This window comes from Artemia sp. Qi Xiang Cuo, unplaced genomic scaffold (assembly GCF_049724085.1).
Source record: "Artemia sp. Qi Xiang Cuo unplaced genomic scaffold, ASM4972408v1 HiC_scaffold_3138, whole genome shotgun sequence".
NCBI lineage: Eukaryota > Metazoa > Arthropoda > Branchiopoda > Anostraca > Artemiidae > Artemia > Artemia sp. Qi Xiang Cuo.
Window position 1 is genome coordinate 8,119 of NW_028300533.1, and position 21,648 is coordinate 29,766.

At 33.8% G+C, this 21,648-nt stretch overlaps 2 protein-coding genes across 2 annotated transcripts; one reads left to right on the plus strand and one right to left on the minus strand.

The window, feature by feature from the left end:
* The first annotated feature begins 261 nt into the window (after window positions 1-261).
* On the plus strand, window positions 262-1,017 carry LOC148938553 (uncharacterized). The gene has a single exon (XM_089107700.1). It carries the CDS (start codon window positions 262-264, stop codon window positions 1,015-1,017), a length of 756 nt encoding a protein of 251 aa, XP_088963826.1.
* Window positions 1,018-4,851: 3,834 nt separating this feature from the next.
* LOC148938554 (large ribosomal subunit protein uL18m-like) lies at window positions 4,852-20,381 on the minus strand. Its single transcript, XM_089107706.1, has 4 exons — window positions 20,299-20,381; window positions 10,628-10,796; window positions 8,002-8,233; window positions 4,852-5,034 (listed from the first exon to the last, which is right to left on the minus strand). The coding sequence occupies exons 1-4, from the start codon at window positions 20,336-20,338 to the stop codon at window positions 4,903-4,905; spliced, it is 573 nt and encodes a 190-aa protein (XP_088963832.1). The 5' UTR covers window positions 20,339-20,381; the 3' UTR covers window positions 4,852-4,902.
* Window positions 20,382-21,648: the final 1,267 nt, after the last annotated feature.

The following is a 21,648-nucleotide window of genomic DNA, read 5'->3' on the forward strand; positions in this document are numbered from 1 at the left end:
GATGACGTTGATAGTTTTCTCCAAGGCAGCTTTGTCTGATTTTTGTCATTCTGTCAATAACTTTGGCCATCGGGATTACCTACTTAATGAAAGTACCCGAACTAAGGTTTTGCAGCAAGCAAAAGATGAAGAGAATAACGGTAAACCTTAGAAAATTTTCTGGACGTTGCATGGACACTAGCGAGATAGGATATTGCCTTTAAGAGAACTGAAGAATAAAATGGCAACTTCGTTCAAATTGTTCAACTTCTAAAGAAATATATGGCTGCTCTAGATACCCGATATAGACCATACCAATTTACTTATTTACGCACAATTTTTCAGAACGAGTTAATTTACTTGCTTTCAGCAAAAGTAAAGGAAAAGATCCTTGACAAAGTCTTGGATTCAAAATTTTATTTTGCGATGACGGATACGACACCCGATGCTTCACATTCTTATAAGCTTGCAGTCGCAATCCATACTATAAGCTCGAAAGGGACACCTAAAGAGAGACTATTACATGTTAGCGAGGCCAATGACAAAACTGGGCAGGGTATGTCAGAAAGTATAATAGGAACATTGTCAAGGAGAGGAATTACTCTGGATAAACTAGCTTTCCAGACTTATGACTATGCAAGTGCAATGTCTTATCAATTTAACGGAGCCCAGCAGAAAGTATCTAAACTTATTGACTGCTGTGTGCCTTATATTCGCTACCAGGCCAGAAGACTAAACAGTGTTATAAAGTATAGTGCAATTTATATCTCGGATTCTCGGTGGACTGCAAGGGCTGAAACCATACAAGCAGTAGTTACTTTGTTTGAAGCAATCGTTTTAGCCATTGACAAATTTAAACAGAATAAGAACACCGATGCGAAAACGAAGGCACAAGCAAGCGGCCTTCTGAAAAGGATTCTAACCTTAGACTTTAAACTTAGACATGCACAAGATCAGGATATCAATAGAAAACTTGAAAAAGAGGAGATCAAGATCAAAACCAAGATCTCAATGCATCATTTCTATAAACTGGTTTAATAGAGTTCTTTACTTTTCGTTGAAAAACTTATTTTGTGGAAAAAGTTTTTTTGAACTTGGCGTTGCATATTTTTAGACTAAGTTATGCTTATAAAAGGCTATAGCAATTATAGCAATTCCTAAGTATTAAAATAATAGATATAGCAAATCCCTTCTAAATGAACCCTTGAATATCTCTCTATGATGTTTCAGCGCCCTACTAGCAGCGACGGAAAAAAGAAAGCAAGAATTAAAAAAAGACACATCACTGCTTCCAATGTGAAAAAGTGATTTCCCTTCTTTGACAAGATGGGGCACATACTTATCTTTAGAAATGATAGTATAACGCAAATTTATTTTAATTATGTCCCTTAAGAAATTTTATAATAAAGAACAAACTCTTGCCTATACTAACATGAATAGACAACTTAACCATAGTTGTAATAAAGAACTGTTGGCCTTGGCATACTAGTTTATGGTAAAGAACCAAACTCTAGCCCATAATAATAAATTTGATATTGAAAAGAAGGAATTACGGCAGAAACCTACATGGTAGTATAAGTAAGCTACACATCACAAAAAGCCCCCACCAAGATTTGAACTGAGATCACAGGATTCAAAGTCCTAACTGCTAACCATAAAACCATGAAATGTTCATATGGCAAGGAATTCTAAGAGTAGGTGATAAACATATTTAATAGGACTTATCCCTGAGGCCCGAGAACTTCATCCGGGTTGCAGCGGTAGCTAGAAACCTAGTAAGAGACGATCACGCCCCATAGTAAAAAAAATGAAATGTCATGGCTCCTAAAACTAGAATGAGATGAAAACAAAAAGTACACTATTAGAACCGCCTTGTCCGAAACCCCTATATAGGAAACTTATAGTCCCTTGGCTTGAACATAATAATCTGAAACTGATTTAGCCGATGGTCCGTTTCTGGCAGAATATATTTTTACACATTGGATAATAATGTTAGGCTGATACAGGATATGTTCTGTTTTTGGCTGAATCTGAATATACCTTCCGTACACCAGGTAATAATTCAAAGCTATTAAAGTTATCCAGTCTGTTTTTGACTGAAGCCAATTGTACTTTAAATACAATGCACAATAATCTGAAGCTGATGGCCTTTTTTTCACTGAAGCTGTATTTATTTTTATCTACTAGGTAATAATGCAAAACTGATTCAGCTGATGGTTCATTTTTAGATAAAGTTGAATATACTTTTAATACACCGGATGATAATCCAGGGAAAATTATCCAAAGCTGATTCAGTTGAACTAGTCTGTTTTGACTGAAGAAGAATGCACTTTCAATAGATTAGATAATAATCTGAAGATGATTCAGCTTATAGTCAGTTTATGGCTGAGGCTGAATATGCTTTCAACGCACCGGATAGTAATCTAAAGCTGATTCAGCCGAACTAGTCTGTTTTTGGCTGAAGCTGAAAACACTTTTCATACGTTGAATAATAATCTAAGAAAAATAACACAAGGCTGAAATAATCTAGGAAATTAACCTCAAGCTGAAATAATCTGTTATAGGATGAAGCTGAACATACTTTTGATACACCAGATAAGATAGAAAAAAAAAGCCGAAGCTGATTAAGCTGAAGTAATCAGCTTTTGCTGAAGCTGAATACCCTTTTGATGCAATGGATAAAACGACTTTGCGAGCTTTTATGTTTGTATCAATGTCTCGATTAATATAAATTTGGAATGTATTTGTTATTCAGATTACAATAAATGTGTCCAGATGATATTCAAGACACATTAAACATAATGACGGATTAAATAAAATACCATTCACCATAATGACCATTAAACAAGCCTACTGGTTTCTTAGTGCAGAAATAGATTATTTTAAATAATGGCAAAAATAATCATTTAATACATAACATATACTGAAACAATCTATGCATAGGAGAAAAAGAAATCAAATTGTACAGTTGTATGGTACGGTACTAGTTTTCCAAAATTACCGTAAAATAATTTTGCAACACATCATGGTATAAAGACCATGAAAACCGGTTATTGTTTCATGTTCGCGATACAAGATCTTGAGTATGGTGGCTATAAGACAGAAGTACCAAATTTTTTAATGATTCTGATTTCATGGGCTTAAAAAAGATAATGCCCCTTCATCAAGAGTTTCATTAATTTAATTAACTGTCTAGTTTATCCCTTTGGTAATCTTGTGGCTAGATATATATAGGTAATCTGATGCATATATATATATATATATATATATATATATATATATATATATATATATATATATATATATATATATATATATACTGGGTAATAATAGCTGAACATTCAGTCGCTTTCACAGTCATTAAGACTGTCTTCAATAGGATTTGCTTGCAAATCTAACTCCTTTCCTTCAGACCTAGATTCTGGTTCAGGTGACCGTAACTTAAACAGGAGAGTAGAATTTTCAATTTCCCTTCTAATGAAAATCTGGAATTATCCAAGGGGAAGATAGGGAGGAATTTTCCGTGGGGGGGGGGGGGGGGAATCCCGCGGGTGTATTTCCGGGGGGAGCGTAAACGCCGGCTCCCAAAGGAAAGACGGCATGAATACAAGATTTCTCTGAGATGGGAAATTTAAAATAAAAATGAGGATATTGATTCTGCTTTGGCCCTCCACATTGTTGAAAATCCAGAACATGCAGTTCTTTTTGATGAAGCAACTTTAATATTTGAAGCAAATGGCTTCCCACATTCTTTTAGGAAGGCAATTGAAATTTAAAATGTCTATACATATAGAGACCTAGCTCTAAATAGAGATACTGGAGATATTCCTATAAACCCAATTTACAATAACTTAAAATTAAATGATTCAAATAACATTTTTCTTCAGTTTAAATTGATATTTTCTGACCACACTTTAAATCAAAATTAGGCCAGTAGATAAGCTAAGTCAATCACTAAGCAGAGAATTCTTGCCCAATCTAATTGGAGAATGGTCTGTCATTTATTTTGGCTTGGTTTTTTTGTTTGTTTAATTCAGTCTTTCTTCTGCTTAGTTAGAGCTAAATCACAAGGTTAGTTTCCTTCTTTTTTTGAGCATTGAAGACGTCTGGGTGTAAGTCCCTGACGAAGTTTCTGCCTCTATAATTTCAGCTTCTTTTTTGTCCGTTGACTGATATTACCCTCGTTTTTCTCGAATGTTTAATTTTTTTTTCTTGTTTGTTATATGTCAATCCTGCATGTAACCCTTTCTGTCTTGAACAGTTGAGTGAACTAACGTGATTTTATTTCAACTAATATTTCACCATTATAAAATTATAATGATAAATAAAAGTTCAAATACGGATAAAATCCTTTTAATAGACAGCGTTTCACAAACAGTGATAGGAATTCACAAAAAAATACCAGATATTTCGGTCACATACGCAGTGACCGTCATCAACAGTTTTACTACTGATGACGGTCACTGCATATGCGACCGAAATATCTGGTATTTTTTGTGAATTTATATCACTGTTTGTGAAACACTGCCTACTAAAAGGATTTTATCCCTATTTGAACTTTTATTTATCTTCATGGAAAGGCTTCTGATAACAGGAAAGAGGTTCTGACAACAGGATACCTAAATCAGACCTTTTAAACCGCGGAACACAGCTATACACGAAACAAAACCATATTCAATCCTTTTTCTCAATGCTTCTTCGCGCTTTTGTACTCTAAAAATTGCAAGGCGACGTAAAATATGTCAGTAAAAGATGTAAAATACCGGTAAAATAAGTAAAATACCCAATTTTACCGTGACCAATTTTATCAGTTACAACACTATACGGTACGTATATCGTATGGTACAAACCCAAAATATGCGGGATAATGAGCATATATTAAGTTTCATTTAATAAAAAACAACAACTAGGAAACAAAAAAGCTTAGCTATCTGAAACCATATCCCATGGTTTTTCATCAGCAGGCTTTCCTCTGTGCTGGGCTGGAGGCATATATCGTTCAGGCTCTTTCAAGGAGATTCCACTTTCTTCTAAAGCCTTCAATACCTTTTTTACCTAAAAAAGAGAGAAAAATTGAAATTAATACTTCTGCTGATGATAAGTATAGATTTTACCGAATAACGATTGACCTTATTAAATAGAAGTTTTCCAAGCAATCTAAGCAATAATACTCATGACGTGATGAGTCATTACATTTCGAATTTAAAAATCTAGGAAAGAAGGTAGGATGTCAGTTTTTTTATTAGAAATATCTAAAAAGGATAGTTTTTTCAATGAAAATACTTAAAAAGGTATTCTTCGGTGAAAATACCCCAAAAAGGTAAACATCTCATGGAACGACGATTTTATCCTATTACTTAGATGTTTTTCAAAGTGTCTCAAGTGATGATACTTACGACATGATGAGTCATGATATCTAGATTTCAAAAATCGATGTGGGGGGGGGGGGGCTGTGAGGAAACATTTTTCAATGAAAATGCCTAAACAAGATATTTTCGGTAAAAATATCACCAAAAAGGTAAAGATTTTATGAAACAAGGATGTTCCTTATTACTTAGACGCTTTACAAAGTATCTCAAGTGATGATACTGATGACATGATGAGTCAGGATATCTAGATTTAAAATACCAAGGGGGGGGGGGGGAGTCTGGGAGGACAATTTTTCACTGAAATGCCCAATTAAGGTATTTTTCAGTGAAAATATGCAATTCTGTGTACAAGAAACCTCATTTAACCAGCTATTTTAAGGTTATTTTAATTAAGTCTACAAGAAGCATAAGCTACTTTGGACAGGAGCGCCTATTCACGATTATGTGGGAGAGGTTGAAGGTTCTTTTTTTAGCATGAGAAAATTTCACTAATTTTCGAAAAAGGGCAAAACATCCCCTAAAATTCAAAGAATCTTAATGAAAATCACACCATCAAATTCAGCGTATCAGAGAATTTTACATTATGCTTTTAAACCTGCATTCTTATTCGTTCCACTTTTTTTTGGCTGAGATGGACTATTAGCAATATAGGTAATATCTAGTTTGTCTTACCAGTCAAAGTTGCAAAGAAATTTTATTTCTACGGAAATTACTTCGAGTTTTTATAGATTCAAAAATTCCCTATTTTTTAAATTCCTTCGTCTGCTATTATTAATGGGCCATACAGTTTTATCATTGTCTCAGCAAAACAAAAGGTCATTTTAGCCTTTTTTTCTGTTATTTTTTCCAGCCTTTTCCCCTTATTTTACTACCAGCGTTTTTTTTTTTTTTTTTGACGTAATACCTTAAATTAGGTATCCCAAGACCACACTGCCTTTCCATGACGAACAAGTAAACATTGAATTGGAGATAAGTCCATTTATTGGACAGTGAAAACAGATACAAAAGTCTGGATATTTCGACCACATTTACAGCGATCGTCATCAGCAGATATACTAAAGCATTAAAATTATAACTAACGTATCTATAAAGAATTCAGAAAGGATTTCTATATAAAAAAAAGATACCTAGAGTAAGATATCCAGTAGTTGGACAGCCAATCTCCACCTCAAAAGTTAAATCACCATATAAAATGTATTATATAACACAGAAATTTAACTATTTCAACATTGGATATATTAGCCATATACAGAACAAAATAATGACTTTCGGTTCATTCATTAGATTTGTCTGAGAGAGTTCAATGAGAGAGATGAACCCAGTTAATCAACTCTCTCAGACAAATCTAGTGAATGAACCGTTTTCAAATTTTGACAAATACTTAATTATAATCGGCTACTGAAAAATCATTATCAAGAAATGATAAATTCCCTTCCTACCAGTAACATGATCCTTCATTTGTATATGCACATACAGGAAGCCAAAAAAGGACAAAGTTATTTTATGTGAAACTCTATGAATGGGTATGCATCCTTGAAGTTATAAAACAATATTTCTCAACTGAAAGTAAGGAGCAACAATAAAACTTAAAACGAACAAAAATTATTCGGTGTATGAAAGGGTTCTCCCCCTCCTCAATACCCCGCTCTTCATGTCAGGGGCAGATGTAGAGCAAAATCTTGGGGGAGCCCCAATGTGACAAGAGTGCCAATGAGCAAACTCTTGGGGGAGGGGGGGCAATGAGACAAAGGTGCCAATAATTGACCAAACTGTTAAATTTATACTTAAAGAAACTAAAAAAAAAACAGGATAAGAGGGCATCAGACAAAATCTTGGGGGACAAAGACTACTGCTAACAAAACGTGTATAGAACACCAGCCTTTAGGGATCGAATCACGAGCTCCAGCTAGAAAAAAAAGTCAAAGTAATATCGGCTCAAAAAGCCATAATGTATGGAATGATTTTAACCGTTCAAAAAGACCTCCAGATACAACTTTTTGAATCGTATTCAAATGACAGACTTAGATACGTCGTTCTGATTTCGATCACTAGGTGACTCTTCGAGTCAATATAGAATTTTCCTTATGAGACTGACTCACACCTTTTTGAACGGAGAATCTGGTGGGCAGACTTGCTCGTTTTACCAAAAAATGGAGATAAGACCTTTTGATACCCAACTGACGATGTACTGCAAATTTTTAGGTGAAGCTAAAAAAGTATGGGTAGCTTTAAGAGAGGAAACTGACGTTAATATCGAAGAAAGATCACAAATGCCATATAGTGTTTCTCGGAGTTTTTTTCGAAGCTTCACAGCTGTGTTTTCTTAGAAACTGAGACCGAATACTAACTAATTCAATAGTTAATTTTGAAGACCACACTGCCTTTCCATGACAGTAAATAACAGTTTGATTATCTTAACAGTTCAAGTTTCGAAGTTCGACAGAGATATTAGAGCTTCCTCAGACAGATATATTACGGCTCTATATACTGCCTTTCGTAAAAAAAAAAACCGCTAACTGAATTTAAGTCATAAAAACTAGAAATTTATCATAGTAGAGCAGTTCCGACCAATTCTTAGGGGGGTTTACCCTCTCACCACCTTAGATTTTTAAGCGTGAACTAAAAACTTGGAGCAAATTTCCTCACTAAATACCTTTTCAGATTGCATTTCATCTGGCCCAAAATCTGAATGTACCTCCGCCAAGCCCATCATGAGGAGCCTCTGAGCCAGTACTTTTCCAACGGTTTCCGCGGCAATAGAATCTTTCAAGGAGAGAAGCCTTTTTTGGAAGGATCCTTCTTTTGATGATGCTTGGGCAACAATCCTTCCATTATTGTGCTCAACATAAGCAGTAAAATAACGACTAGACTCTGTCACAAAAATCCTAAAATGAGAATTAAAAATAATACAAATTAGAAAATTCAAAATTAATTAAATTAAAGTTTTGTTTATGAATTAATTTAACAAGAATTAAATTAAATCAAATTGAAAATATTTAACTATTATCTCGATTAGTCTTAATAGTAAAATATTGTTTTGAAAACAAATTAATGGGAATGTCTGAAAATACCCTTAAATACCTCATGAACAGCGTTGGATTGAAACAAAAAGTTCATCATTGGAATCGCCATGGCCGAAAACCTTAGAAAGGATACTTACAGTCCCCTGTCTTGAACAGCAACAAGGAAAATCACTTTTTTTGCAAGGATAGCACTTGGTCAGATTTCCAGATTGAACTCTTAGTCTTAAGCTTAAAACCAAAGAGTATGGGTAAATAAGAGTGAAGACTGGCGCTAGTATTGACAAAAAACCAACAACTATTAACACCATCTAGCATTTGGCAACACTTGAAATTTTATTCAAAGTAATAATGAGAATAATTAATTTCATTTTTGTAAATGGTAAAATTAGGCAAATAATACGAGTCTAATCTTAGTTTCTAACAAAAAAACATAAATGTCAGGGGTTGCCAAAAGCTAGATGGCATTGATATTTTTTTTTTTTTTTTTTGTCGATAGTAGCCCAAGTTCCAAATCTTATAAGTTACCCATTCTCTTTAACCCATACGTCGAAGATCTAAAAAAGTTATTCAGGCAGGAAGGATGGGGTGCATAGACAGGGAGTAGGGCTCATGATGAATAAAAAGCTGTTAAGTCTTGTTTAGGCCTAGAAGGTATTAATCATAGAATACTAATCGCTTATTTTATGACTAACAAGTGCGGGGTATCAGCCATATTAGAACATGCCCCTGTAAAACCGACTGACAGAAGTAGTAGTGACTCAGATGAATTTCAATTATAGTTACAGGAACAAATAGACAGGGTTCCAGGTAGAAATTTAGTTTTTATTAGGAGATTTTAACGCCCAGATCGGCAGAAATAGGGATAGATGGCATCGTAGCCTAGATAAATTTGGTGTAGGAAAAGAAAATAGTAATGGCTACAGACTTCTGCAATTTTGTAGGTATAACAACTTAGTTATATTCAATACAGTATTTAGACATGAAATGGCCCATAAGTTAACATGGTATCCACATGATGGTAAGACAGCTAACCTAATTGATTATATTATTGTAAACCAAAGACTGGCAAGATCAATCGAAGATACTAGGGTATATAGGAGTACTGCTAGTGATGTTAAAAATTAAAATTCACCATCTAATAGTGACTAAGGAAGCATTGACGTTGGTAGATACCAGGATGAGAATTTGAGGGAAAATTCCCAGGAACAGTTGAATACTAAACTGGAGAGTTTAAATTTTGACAATGTAGATGGATTGAATAGTTTTAGGAAAATAATTTGTGAAGTTGCTGATGGTGCCTTAGGGACGGAAGTTAGGAACAGAGCTAGGAATATTAATGAAAATTCTTTATGTTTGATAAAGAGGAGAAGGGGCTTGTATAAGAATTATCTGAGTGACAGATCATATGAAAATAAGAGTGATGTAAAGAAAGTATTAAAATATGAACTAAAGAGGTGTGAAGTGGATACCATGGACAAAATTACCAAGGATCTGGAAGATGAAGCTAGACGATATATAATTCAAGTATTGTCCTGGCATGTGAATAAATTGAGAGGGAGTAGTCAATCTGGACTTGTCCCAGTTAAAGATAGGACGGGGCCACAATTAGTGATGAGGAAAAAGCTAAAGAGAGATGGACAGAAAATTTTGAGAATGTGCTAAACAGGGATAGAGTTACAGGAAAAGATATAGAGGCAAATAAAAAGTTTGTGACACCCTGGATGTGATGGAAGATTTATTTTGTGAGGAAGAATTAGTGATAGGGATTAGAAAATAACAAGGACCCAGTTGCTGATAACGTAGTAAATGAGTTTCTTAAATATGGTGGCTCTGAGGCCAGGGCATATAAGGTTTTTATGGAAGGGGTAGTCGCATTAATTTGGGAGGAGGCTCATTTGATTGCAAATTGAAAGTTCTAGTTCCCTTTTTAGAGTCGAAAGTAATCAGAGGGCAACTAGCCACCACACACCCTCTTTTCCCCAAAAGAATCCGATCGAAATTTTCAGATAGGCGTTTTGTTCAAAATTGACACAGTCCACTGGACCCTGTGGGGCTGTCTCGATTAAAAGGCATGTTGCCTTTTGGTTGGTTGAACACATCAACCACATGCAATTGCAGTTGAAAGTTGAATTTACCCAACTACCCCAGCATGTGCAGGACACAATACTGGCACTGTAATTGTACAGAATTTTGCTTTTATCAACAAGTGTGGTTGTGGTATGATTTAGGCATAATGGAAACAAGAACCCAACTTACTTGTGCCAGTAAGCTCTAGATGGTGTATCTAGAGGCCATCCTTCAGGCTTTCTGTCAATTCGTAATTTTTCAAGATTTCTAGGATTTCGATTGGTAAGCTGGTCAGGGTAGGCATTTACAGTTGATTGTTGCTGGATATGGCATGATTTTCCAAAATGCCTTATCTGATCTGAAAAAAATAATACATAAACATTTGTCAATTGCCAGTAGAATGAGGAGATATCTTTAGTAGAGGAAGGAGGATGTGCCCTCCTTGGTTTTTACCCTCCCCTGGATTTTCGAAAATACCTCTGTTGAAATATTTTCATTGCAAAACGGTTTTTTTTTCTATTTAAAAAATGACAAATTCCCCCCACCCCTAATAACTGACAAAAACATTCCCCCTCCCAAACCCACTAAATTTTAATGAAATGATACAACTAGTCAGTCTATTTGTTTACAATACCTTAAGACAACTAGGATAATAGGAGCACACATTGAAAATGCAACACCGGAAAGGTTCAGAAGATTTATTCAAAGACAAGATATGTTATATGGTCAGAAAACTAAATGCTTTAATGCAAACCGCTGTAGAGATATGCCTATGAATGATATTTTACATATGTATTTTTCAGGTTCTCTTTTGAGTCAACATGAAAGGAAAAACTTCAGTTTCATCTAAGTTCATATGTGTCTTTTTCAAGTTCCCTTTTGAGTCAAAATGAAAGGAAAAACTTCAGTTTCACGTAAGTGAGAATAAATTAATTGAAAGAAAAACGTCTTCAGTTTCAGGTAAGTAAGTTTTAAATTATTTGAAAAAAAATTATGCTTTAGTATATGACTCGTATTCAATGTCTTTTACAGTTTCCCTTTTGAGTCAACATGGAAGAAAAACAACTTAAGTTTCACGTAAGTAAGTTATAAATTAATTTAAAAAAAAATTGCTTTAGCATATAGCTAATATCTAATATTGGTCTTTTTAAGGTCCCCTTTTGGGTCAACATGGAAAGAAAAATTTTAATTTCACATAAAAAAGTTATAGATTATTAACTTTGTTTTAGCATATGACTAAAATTTGGTATTTGTTTTTTTCAGGTTCCCTTTTGAGTCAATATGGAAGGAAAAATTTCAGCTTCAAGTACTTAAGTTACAAATTATTTGGAAAAAAACTTTGCTTTAGCACATAACTAATATTTGATATTTGTCTTTTTCAGGTTCCCTTTTGAGTCAACATGGAAAGAAAAACTTTAGTTTCATGTAAGACAGTTATAAATTATTTGAAAAAAAAACACTGCTTTAGCCTATGACTAATGTTTGATATTTGTATTTTTCAGGTTCCCCTTTGAGTCAATATGAAAACCAAAAACTTCAGCTTCACACAAGTAGGTTACACATTATTTGAAAAAAAAATTGCTTTAGCATAAGACTAAAATTTGATAACTTAATATTAGCTACTTAAATAAAGAATTATAACAAACAAACATTCAGCACATACTAATATAAATGAATAAATCAATCTTAAAACCAGTAAAACATAAATTGAATGTGCAAATCAAACTTAAAACGAACAAAATCACTACAAGAGTTTGTCTACTGCCCCCTTCCCTAACTGTAAAAGTCTAAAGCCTACTGCGTCATTGTCGCTTTACTGAAAACGAATTGTATCACAAACATTTCCTTCTGTACTTGTTACAAATAACAAAATTGAAAATCAAATAAAAATTACAGTGAAATAAGACTTCGAACTGATGAGTTTTCAGCCATTAATGTGATTATATATCAAATATTAAATTTAATTTTATTAGTTTTTTCTAAGACTGTTCAAGACACATGTAGTTTTCACTACAAACAAGAGTTTGGCTACTGCCCCCTTCCCTAATTGTAAAAACCTAAAGCCTACTGCATCATTGGCACTTTACTCAAATTGGATTAGATTCCAAATAATTTCTTTTGTACTTATTACAACATTAAAAATAAAAACAAAAATTACAGTGAAATAAAATCTTGAATTGATGAGCTATCAGCAAACAATATTGTTGCATATCAAATGTTCAGATTAATTTATTTGATTGAATGTTAATATTATTTGATTTATTAAAGTTATAAAAGTAAGAACATTTATATTTTTTGCGTCCTGCTCATAGGTATAATTTACTGAACTTTGAACATTGTGGGACAAATTGGCTGTCTTAAAATTTTTATTGGATGCGTTTGGAGAAATGGTGGGCGTGGAAGGGGTGTTAGCTGCCTTCCAATCACTTTTGACTATTAAAAAGTGCACTAGCCATTTCAATTTCCAATTGAATGAGCCTTATTTGAAGTTTCTACAACAATGCGTTCTATATAAACCTTATATGCCCCCAGGGCATAACTTACAACCCTTGCCCTGAGGGTTGTGGGGGAGTGTCCTCCTCAAAAACATATTTTCCATCTGGCAATCAACTACGCTGAACAAAATGGTTAACTCAAAATTTTGATTGGATGTGTTTGGGGGAATGATGGGCATGGGGGGGGGGGGCTAGTTGCCCTCTGATCAATTTCGACTATTAAAAAGGGCACTAGCACTATGAATTTCCTATCAAATAAGCCTTTTTTGAAGGTTCTACAACAACACCTTCTATAAAAACCTTATCTGCCCCCAGGGCATAACTTACAACCCTTGCCCCGAGGGTTGTGGGGGAGTGTCCTCCTCAAAAACATATTTTCTATCTGGAAATCAACTATGCTGAACAAAATGGCTATCTCAAAATTTTGATTGGATATGTTTGGAGGAATGATGAGCATGGGGGGGGGGCTAGTTGCCCTCCAATCACTTTCAACAATTAAAAAGGGCACTAGCCCTTTCAATTTCCAATTGAATGGGCCATTTTTGAAGTTTCTATGACAACGCCTTTTATAAAAAACCTTATATGCCCCCAGGGCACAACTTACAACCCTTGCCCTGAAGGCTGTGGGGGAGTATCCTCCTCAAAAACATAATTTCTATCTGGAAATCAACTATGCTGAACAAAATGGCTATCTCAAGATTTTGATTGGGTGTGTTTCGGGAAATGGTGGGCGTGGAAGGGGTGCTAGTTGCCTTCCAATCACTTTCGACTATTAAAAAAGGGCACAAGCCACTCCAATTTCCAATTGAATGAGCTCTTTTCAAAGTTTCTATGACATTGCCTTTGATACGAAGTGCCCTGCTCTACAGGAAAAAAATAATCAATGATACATTATGCCAACATTGTTCTTATATGCCCTCAGGGCATAACTTAAAACCCTTGCCCCAAGTGTGGTAAAGCTTTCTAATATTAGTTAATTATTAATTTAGTAAAAATATATATGATGCAAATATGAAGTTTGATATACCACTTTTTTATTAAGATAAGAAACATATCCTGCTAAGCTCTGTTTAACGGGAAATTAAGAAATTACCACTTCCTAGCATTTTATGGGAAGGTGTGGTTGATAAAAATGTATAAAAGATACATTTTATCGGAAGGAAAAATCTCTAATTAACTATATGCCGGACTGACCTCTGGTCCGTTATTTTAGCAATACTTTGGGACCTTGCCTTATAATCGTGAGTGTCTAAGTATCTTATTTATATTTTATTGTTGTTTTATTGAGACTTGTGGGCTACTTGGGACAGCCAGTTCCAGTAGCCAGAATATATCCGATTTTATTATAGGGTAAATGAATAAAAGTATTGTATTTTAGACAAACTCTCTACGATCTATTTTTAGCCTCTCGAACATACTCAGTCGGTACGCCTCATTAGTTCAGTCATAGCCTAAGGCACGCTACCAAAGTTCAATTACCTTAGGGCCAGAGTTTATCTCCCCTATAAAGGGAGAATAAAGGCATCTAAGACTACAACCCTCAATTACCATAAAAATATACTTCACAACACAAGGGTTGTGGGGAAGTGTCCTCCTCAAAAACATTTTATCTATCCGGAAATCAACTACGCTGAAAAAAAGGGCCATAACAAATTTTGAGGGGATTTATTGGAGGGAACAATTGTCGTGGGGGGGGCTAGGTTCCCTTTTATCGCATCCAAATGTTAAAAAGGGCGATACCCACTCTCATATCAAATTAAGAGAGTCCTTTTTAAAATTCTTGTAAAGAATCCTTCTATAAAACGTGCCCGGATATGGAGAAAAAAGAAAAATAAATAATACATTTTGCCCACATCATTCTTTACTTAGGCAGCGCTATTGCGCTGCCTATGATTTTTGGTCATTTTGGTTTTTGGCTTAATATAGCCTTTACTTTTCTTTGAATAATTTGTTTATTGGACTTTTTTTCATTAATTCCTGGTTATTGTTGATTGCCAAAGTTTCAAGTTTTTTACATTCTCAATTTAAAATCGAATTGTTTTTTTCAACATTAAAGTTGCAATGAAGTATCAAAACTAGCATCAAAGTAACACTATCAAAGTAACAATAAGCAACTTGCATAATTTACAGATTTCCCCCCATAAATCAGTAAATCAAAGTAACAATAAGCAACTTAAATACCTTACAGCCCTTGCCCAGGTGCTTCAACCCTGGAAACATAGTTATTTGACCTTTGGACTATTGTGAACAAAAATACTATCTAAGGAATGAGAACTTCAAATTTTTTCATTGAATGACCCCTCCTCCAAAATTAATACAACCACCCCTCCTACAAAACCTTACAAGTTAACAATGCATAACTTGCATATGCTACAACCCTTGCCCAAGGGGATCTGTGTGATTTGTCAATCACTTAGTAATAGTTGTTTAAGTTTCGAACTATTTTGAACCAAATGGCTATTTCAAAATTTAGATCAAATGCATCTAGGGAAAAAAGGACATAAGAGGGGTGGTGTGAAGGGGATGGATATCCTCCAATCCCTTTTGACTCTAAAAATGGCACTAGAATTTTCTATTTCCAATTGAATTTTTTAACTTTGGAGCCATCTCCAAAGTTAATATGACCATCCTTTCCCCAAAAACATGATAAGATAACAATGAGCAACTTGCATAAGTTATAGCCTTTGCCCTGGAGGCTCTGGGGGATTGGCCAACTGTTTAGTTATAGCTGTTTAAGTTTTGGTCTATTTGAACAACATAGCTATCTCAAAATTTTAATTGAAAGTATTAGGGGGAAATAGGGCTTGGGAGGGGATGGTTCCCTTTCAATCACACTTGACTCTTCAAAAGGCAACTAGAACTTTCAATTTAAAATCTTATGAGACTTCTCTGAAGTCTATGACACCCCTTCCAAAAAGCTTATATGTTAACAATGGGCAGCTTTTATAACTAACAGTCCTTGCCCTGGGAGCTGTAGGGGGTTTTATTAACCCCATAGGCATAGTTATTTGACCTTTGGACTTTTTTAAACAAAACGGCTATCTCAAAATTTTGATCAGATCCATTTGGGGAAAAGAGGGTGTAAATGGGGGGGGGGGCTAGTAGCTTTCCAATCACTTTTTACTCTTAAAAAAAGACTAAAACTTCTGAAATACAATCAAATGAGCCCCCTCCAAAGTTTATACAACCCCCCTCTATATGAAGTGTCTGTGGAAAAAAATAATAATTATTTACTTTTCAAACCCTATATTTAAATAATAACCATGATTACTTGAAATATGTTCCATTTCACACATAAATTGTGAACATGCAGTACATAACTTGCAAGTTTTACTTATCCATTAAATAGCTGTTTTTAATCAACTTAACAGCTTTATTTGGAAATAAAAATTATCTTTAGAATCCTGAAGTTCTTGTAGTTTCATAAATTACATAAAACTGCTAAGCTTCTTAGATATTAAGTTACAGCTGAGCAAAATATTGTGAGTACACAGAATAGTATAAAAGATCAGAGACCAAAAATCTAAATGGAAGATTTTTATCTTATTTTACATCACTATCAAAAAGTTTGTGGTAACAAACTGTAAGTAAGGAGCAACCCAGCTCAATAGTAACCAAAACTCTAAAAAACGAAATTTTGATACTAATAGATACATCAAAAGAATTAGATTTTAATGCTGATTTCAAATATATAAGTTTCATCAAGATTAATTCTACCCATCAAAAGTTACATGCCTGAGCAAATTGGCTTGATTTTTGAAAAAAGGGGAAAACACCCCCTAAAAGTTATAGAACCTTAATGAAAATCACATCATCAGATTCAGCGTATCAGAGAACCCTACTGTAGATGTTTCAAGCTCCTAACTGCAAAAATGTGAAATTTTGTACTTTTTGCTAGAAGAAAGATCATGGATGCATGTTTATTTATTTTTTTTTTTTTCCACAGATGATCATATTGACCCAGTGGTCCTAGAATATCGTGGGAGGGCTCATTTGAATGGAAATTAAAGGTTCCAGTGCCCTTTTTAAGTGACCAAAAAAAAATGGAGGGCAACTAGGCCCCCTCCTATGCTCATTTTTCCCCAAAGTCACCAGATCAAAATTTTGAGATGGCCGTTTTGTTCAGCATTGTCAAAAATATAATAACTATGCCTTTTAAGATGACTTAATCCCCCAAAGTCCCTGGGGGAAGGGCTGAAAGTTATGAACTCTACCCAATGTTTACATATAGTATTGGTTATTGAGAAGTACACAGATGTTTTCAGGGGGATTTTTTCTGGTTGTGGGGGGTGGGTCAGGGGTTATGTGGAAGGATCTTTCCATGGAGGAAGTTTTCAGGGGGGAGGCTTATTGCTATGAAAGGGGCACTGGATTTCCCAGCATTATTTAAAAAACGTTCAGAATTTAAATAAAATAAAAAAAGTTTTTCAACTGAAAGTAAGGAGCAACATCAAAACTTAAAACAAACAGAAATTATTACATATACGATTGGGTCCACCCCCAAGTCAATACCTTGCTCTTTAAGCCAAAGAGTTTTTAGTAATTTCATAACGCAATGAGTACTTTCATTTTTTAATACCCAAGTCAATACCTTGCTCTTTAAGCCAAAGATTTTTTAGTACTTTCATAAGAGCTATTTATTTTAATTATCAGCCATTGTGATTAAATGGTCATTTTTAAAGAATTGGAACAAAATTTGAACTTTAGCATAAAGAAAAAGATATTGACTAGGGGGTGAACCCCCTAATTTATGTATTAAAAATATATGAATATAGAAGTTCATTATGTAAGTTAATTTGTAAGTTATGGATATTTATTACTAATAAAAATGTTTGTAAATAAAATTAAACAACTTTCAAGAAAGCCATTTAACCAAATAAAAATAAAGTGAATATGCACATTTTGTTTTAATTATTCATGTACAGTGAGTCAAAATAAAAACCTGCATTTATTAAAAAACATTCAAGAATGAAAAAAACAGGTTTTTTTTAATTGAAAGTAAGGAGCAACATTAAAACTTCAAACAAACAGAAATTATCCTGTATATGAAAGGGGCTGTCCTCTCCTCAAGGCCTTGCTCTTTATGCTAAAGTGTTTTATTGTTTAAAAAAAAGTTGTGAGAAAGAATCTAACTTTAGCATAAAGAGTGAGGCATTGAGAAGGGGACAGTCCCTTTCATATACAGAATAATTTCTGTTTGTTTTAAGTTTTAATGTTGCTCCTTGCTTTCAGTTAAAAAGCTTGTTTTTTTATTTTATCTTCACTTAAGGTTAGTGTAAAAGAATAAGGTGAGTGCTATAGCATATAACAGTAGCCTACTTCAGAAACCTCCCTATTCTTTCAATTTACTAACTGTCAGGTTACTGCAAATAAAACACAACATGTTCTGTAGATGTCAGTAAAATGTTTGTTATTTTAGATTAACATTTATAAATACAAATTTTGGCAGAATTAAATTGCTATAAATCAGTGCCTGTGTAACATGCTATGTCTATATTAATTTTGCATTATCTATTTATAAACAAACAATAGACTCTGTTTTAAACTGCTTTTTAAACCCATTTCTAGTGATGATTACTTTTTGTGTAGTGACAAAAATAGGTTATTTTTGCAGGCTTCTTTAAGGGCAGATAATGGAATTTAGCCTGGAAGTATTTATTATATTTGGAAAGAACATAAAGAAAGGCATCCAGTGATATATTAGCCTAATTCAATTCATGTACAAATGACTACTGTCAAGAAACCTGGCAGATCAGGCACATCAATTAGCAGATATTCAACTGTTATGAACAAGCAGTAAAAGAGTCTAGTTCAACCAAGACTAAAGTTTAGAATGTGTATTGTATGACCAAACAGTAAAACTGACCAAGCAGGTCTAGAATCAGTCTAGAAGAGGACAACAAAATGTATTAAAGACACCCCTTATCTATCCTATCAATGTGAGCTTAGATTATCATCTCTGACATATCATCACAAATAGGTGACATGATAACAGTATACAAACTTCTTAATGCAAAGGATACCATTCCTGGTCTTTTACAACCACACAATTCAAAGAGAACTTGTGGTTATCCTCAAAAGCCTTTCTGGAAACAAGCAAACACCAGAATAAGGACAAAGTTCTTCTAAAAAATAGAGTTGTCAGCTTTTGGAACTCCCTCAATGAAAAAATAGTGACCTTTACTAGTCAACCTATGCATTCAAGTCATCTATGCATCTATCTATGACCTCTACCTCTATGCATTCAAGTCATCAGTGGACAGGAAGTGACCCAACAAACCATAATGCATCTTTTGGGATGCCACAGATAATTAGACATCATCACTGAAGCTGATGGACACAGTAGGCTATTTGTTCTATCACTAGGCTAGCAAGTGTGATTTAAGGTAGACTAATTTAAGGTAAGGTAGGCCTAACTCAACTAATTTCCAAGATAGACAAAAGTCCCTAATCTATTATTTTACCTTTATAGGCTACATATATGAAGGTAAATTTTTACTAAATCATGTTATTGACTTACAAATAAAGTAAACATAGCACTTGATGCCTTTTTATGCTCTTTCCAAATATAATAATCATTTTTGTTGGAAATGAATTTTACCCCTACCCCTAGGCTATAAACCAATTCAGAGTATATATTTGCACATTAGGGGGGTGGGGTAAATTTTATTTCTCATGCAAATGGTAGGTAAGCTTAAACTTTACCCCCCACCCCTCTAATGTGCAAATATATACCCTGAATTGGTATATAGTCTATAGGGGTGGGGGTATATATATATATATATATATATATATATATATATATATATATATATATATATATATATATATATATATATATATATATATATATATATATATATATATATATATATATATATATATATATATATATATATATATATATATATATATATATATATATATATATATATATATGTATGTATATATCTATATATATCATTTTGTTATATCTAGGAACATCAGAGGGAGGGGGGGCATTGGGTAAAGTTCTATGAAATCAAATTATTGAGTTAGGACTAAAGTGAATACACCATTTGATGCCTTTTTATGCTGATTACAAATATAATGAGCATTTCTATTGAAAATGAATTTCAGCCCCCCCCCTATATAGGCTATACCTAACCCAACCTAACCCTGAACTGGCCTATATAGGGGGGATGAAATTCATTTCCGATAGAAATGCTTATTATATTCGTAATCAGCATAAAAAAGGCATCGAATGGTGTATTCACTTTAGTCCTAACTCAATAATATGATTTCGTAGAACTTTACCGGGCATTGTAGTATAGTCTAGCCTAAAATGAGGAATTAATTTTAGAATATGCAAGGTAATTAGCCTACTCTGAATTCCAGCAGGTGTACGCGATTTCATTGTTGCCATAATAATCTAATGCGCAGAAAACACATGGATTTTAATTTTAAAAACTTTGCTAAAAGTCAGACAAATGAAATAGCATCTGATAACTAAAGACAGGTCGGTTGCGGAATAGCAACACTCCTGTTAAAACCACTTTACCGTACCCATAAATTGAATTGACAATAACAAAATCAAGAATCAGTAATGCATGAAAAATATATAATATTGGCTATATATTTGGATAAGGTAAGAAAAATTAGGATTATTTTCCAGAGAGCATATAAAGCCGGCAAAGTTTGAATGTCATGCCATGTGCTAGGCTTGAAATTAATTTTAAAATGAATTGACTTGTTTGTTAAGGCAAGTGACCTTATTGGCTACCAAAAGCTCGAACAGGCTTTAGACGGGGTTAAAGCTCTCTATATGATTACCACAGGTATTCAACATAGCCTAGTGAAATTAAAATGTTTGCAGATGATGTAAAGCTTTAGGTAGGCCTAGCCTAAATTTGCAGTGGGCCTTATAATTTAGCTGAGATGATATTGAAAACGTCATTTGGTGCCTTTTTGGTAAATTTTTGGCAGTTAATAGGCATATTATTGACTTATAAAAAATGAACATACTACTTGATGCCTTTTTTAAGCTCTTTATGAATAGGCTATAATAATCATTTTTGTCAAAAATGTATTTTAACCCCCACCCCAAGCCTATATATAAACCCAATCCAGGGTATATATTTTAACATTAGGGGGTGATGGTGAGGGTAAAGTTTAAACTTACCTCTCATTTGCATCAAAATAAACGTTACCCCCACCCCCTAGTGTGCAAATAGCCTTTAATAGTTATATATAGGGGTGGGGGTAAAATTCATTTCTGACAAAAATGATTGTTATATTCAGAAAGAGCATTAAAAAAGGCATTGATTAGTATGTTTACTTTATTTTTAAGTCAATATATGAACTGCCAAAAACTTAGGCCTACCACATTTTTATAGGCTACTCTTTCATAATCAAATAATTTATTCTGGGTCTAATTGCATCTTGAGCCCTTAAAGGGGCCCCAAAGGTATTTTATATGAATAATGAAAGAGCTTAAAAAAGTATTGTAAAATTCTAGGTAAATTTTTCACTGTTTGTATTATTAACTTACAAATTAAGTGAACATACCACTCAATGTCTTTTTTATGCTCTTTCCAAATATAATAATTCTTCTTGCTGCAAAAGGATTTTACCCCCACCCCTATATATAGCCTACCAATTTAGGGTAGGCTATATATTTGAAAATTAGGGAGGGGGTGGTGGTAAAGTTTATTTCTGATGCAAAAGAGGTAAGTT

What these genes read in the sequence shown, in the direction of transcription:
- LOC148938553 (XM_089107700.1), top strand. Translation starts at nt 262, where the DNA reads ATGGCTGCTCTAGATACCCGATATAGACCATACCAATTTACTTATTTA.
- LOC148938554 (XM_089107706.1), bottom strand. Translation starts at nt 20,338, where the DNA reads ATGGCAACAATGAAATCGCGTACACCTGCTGGAATTCAGA. An exon ending in TCTAGAGCTTACTGGCACAA is followed by an intron (nt 8,234 to 10,627) that starts GTAAGTTGGGTT and finishes TTCTCATTTTAG; the next exon opens with GATTTTTGTGACAGAGTCTA. An exon ending in ATGAAATGCAATCTGAAAAG is followed by an intron (nt 5,035 to 8,001) that starts GTATTTAGTGAG and finishes TCTCTTTTTTAG; the next exon opens with GTAAAAAAGGTATTGAAGGC.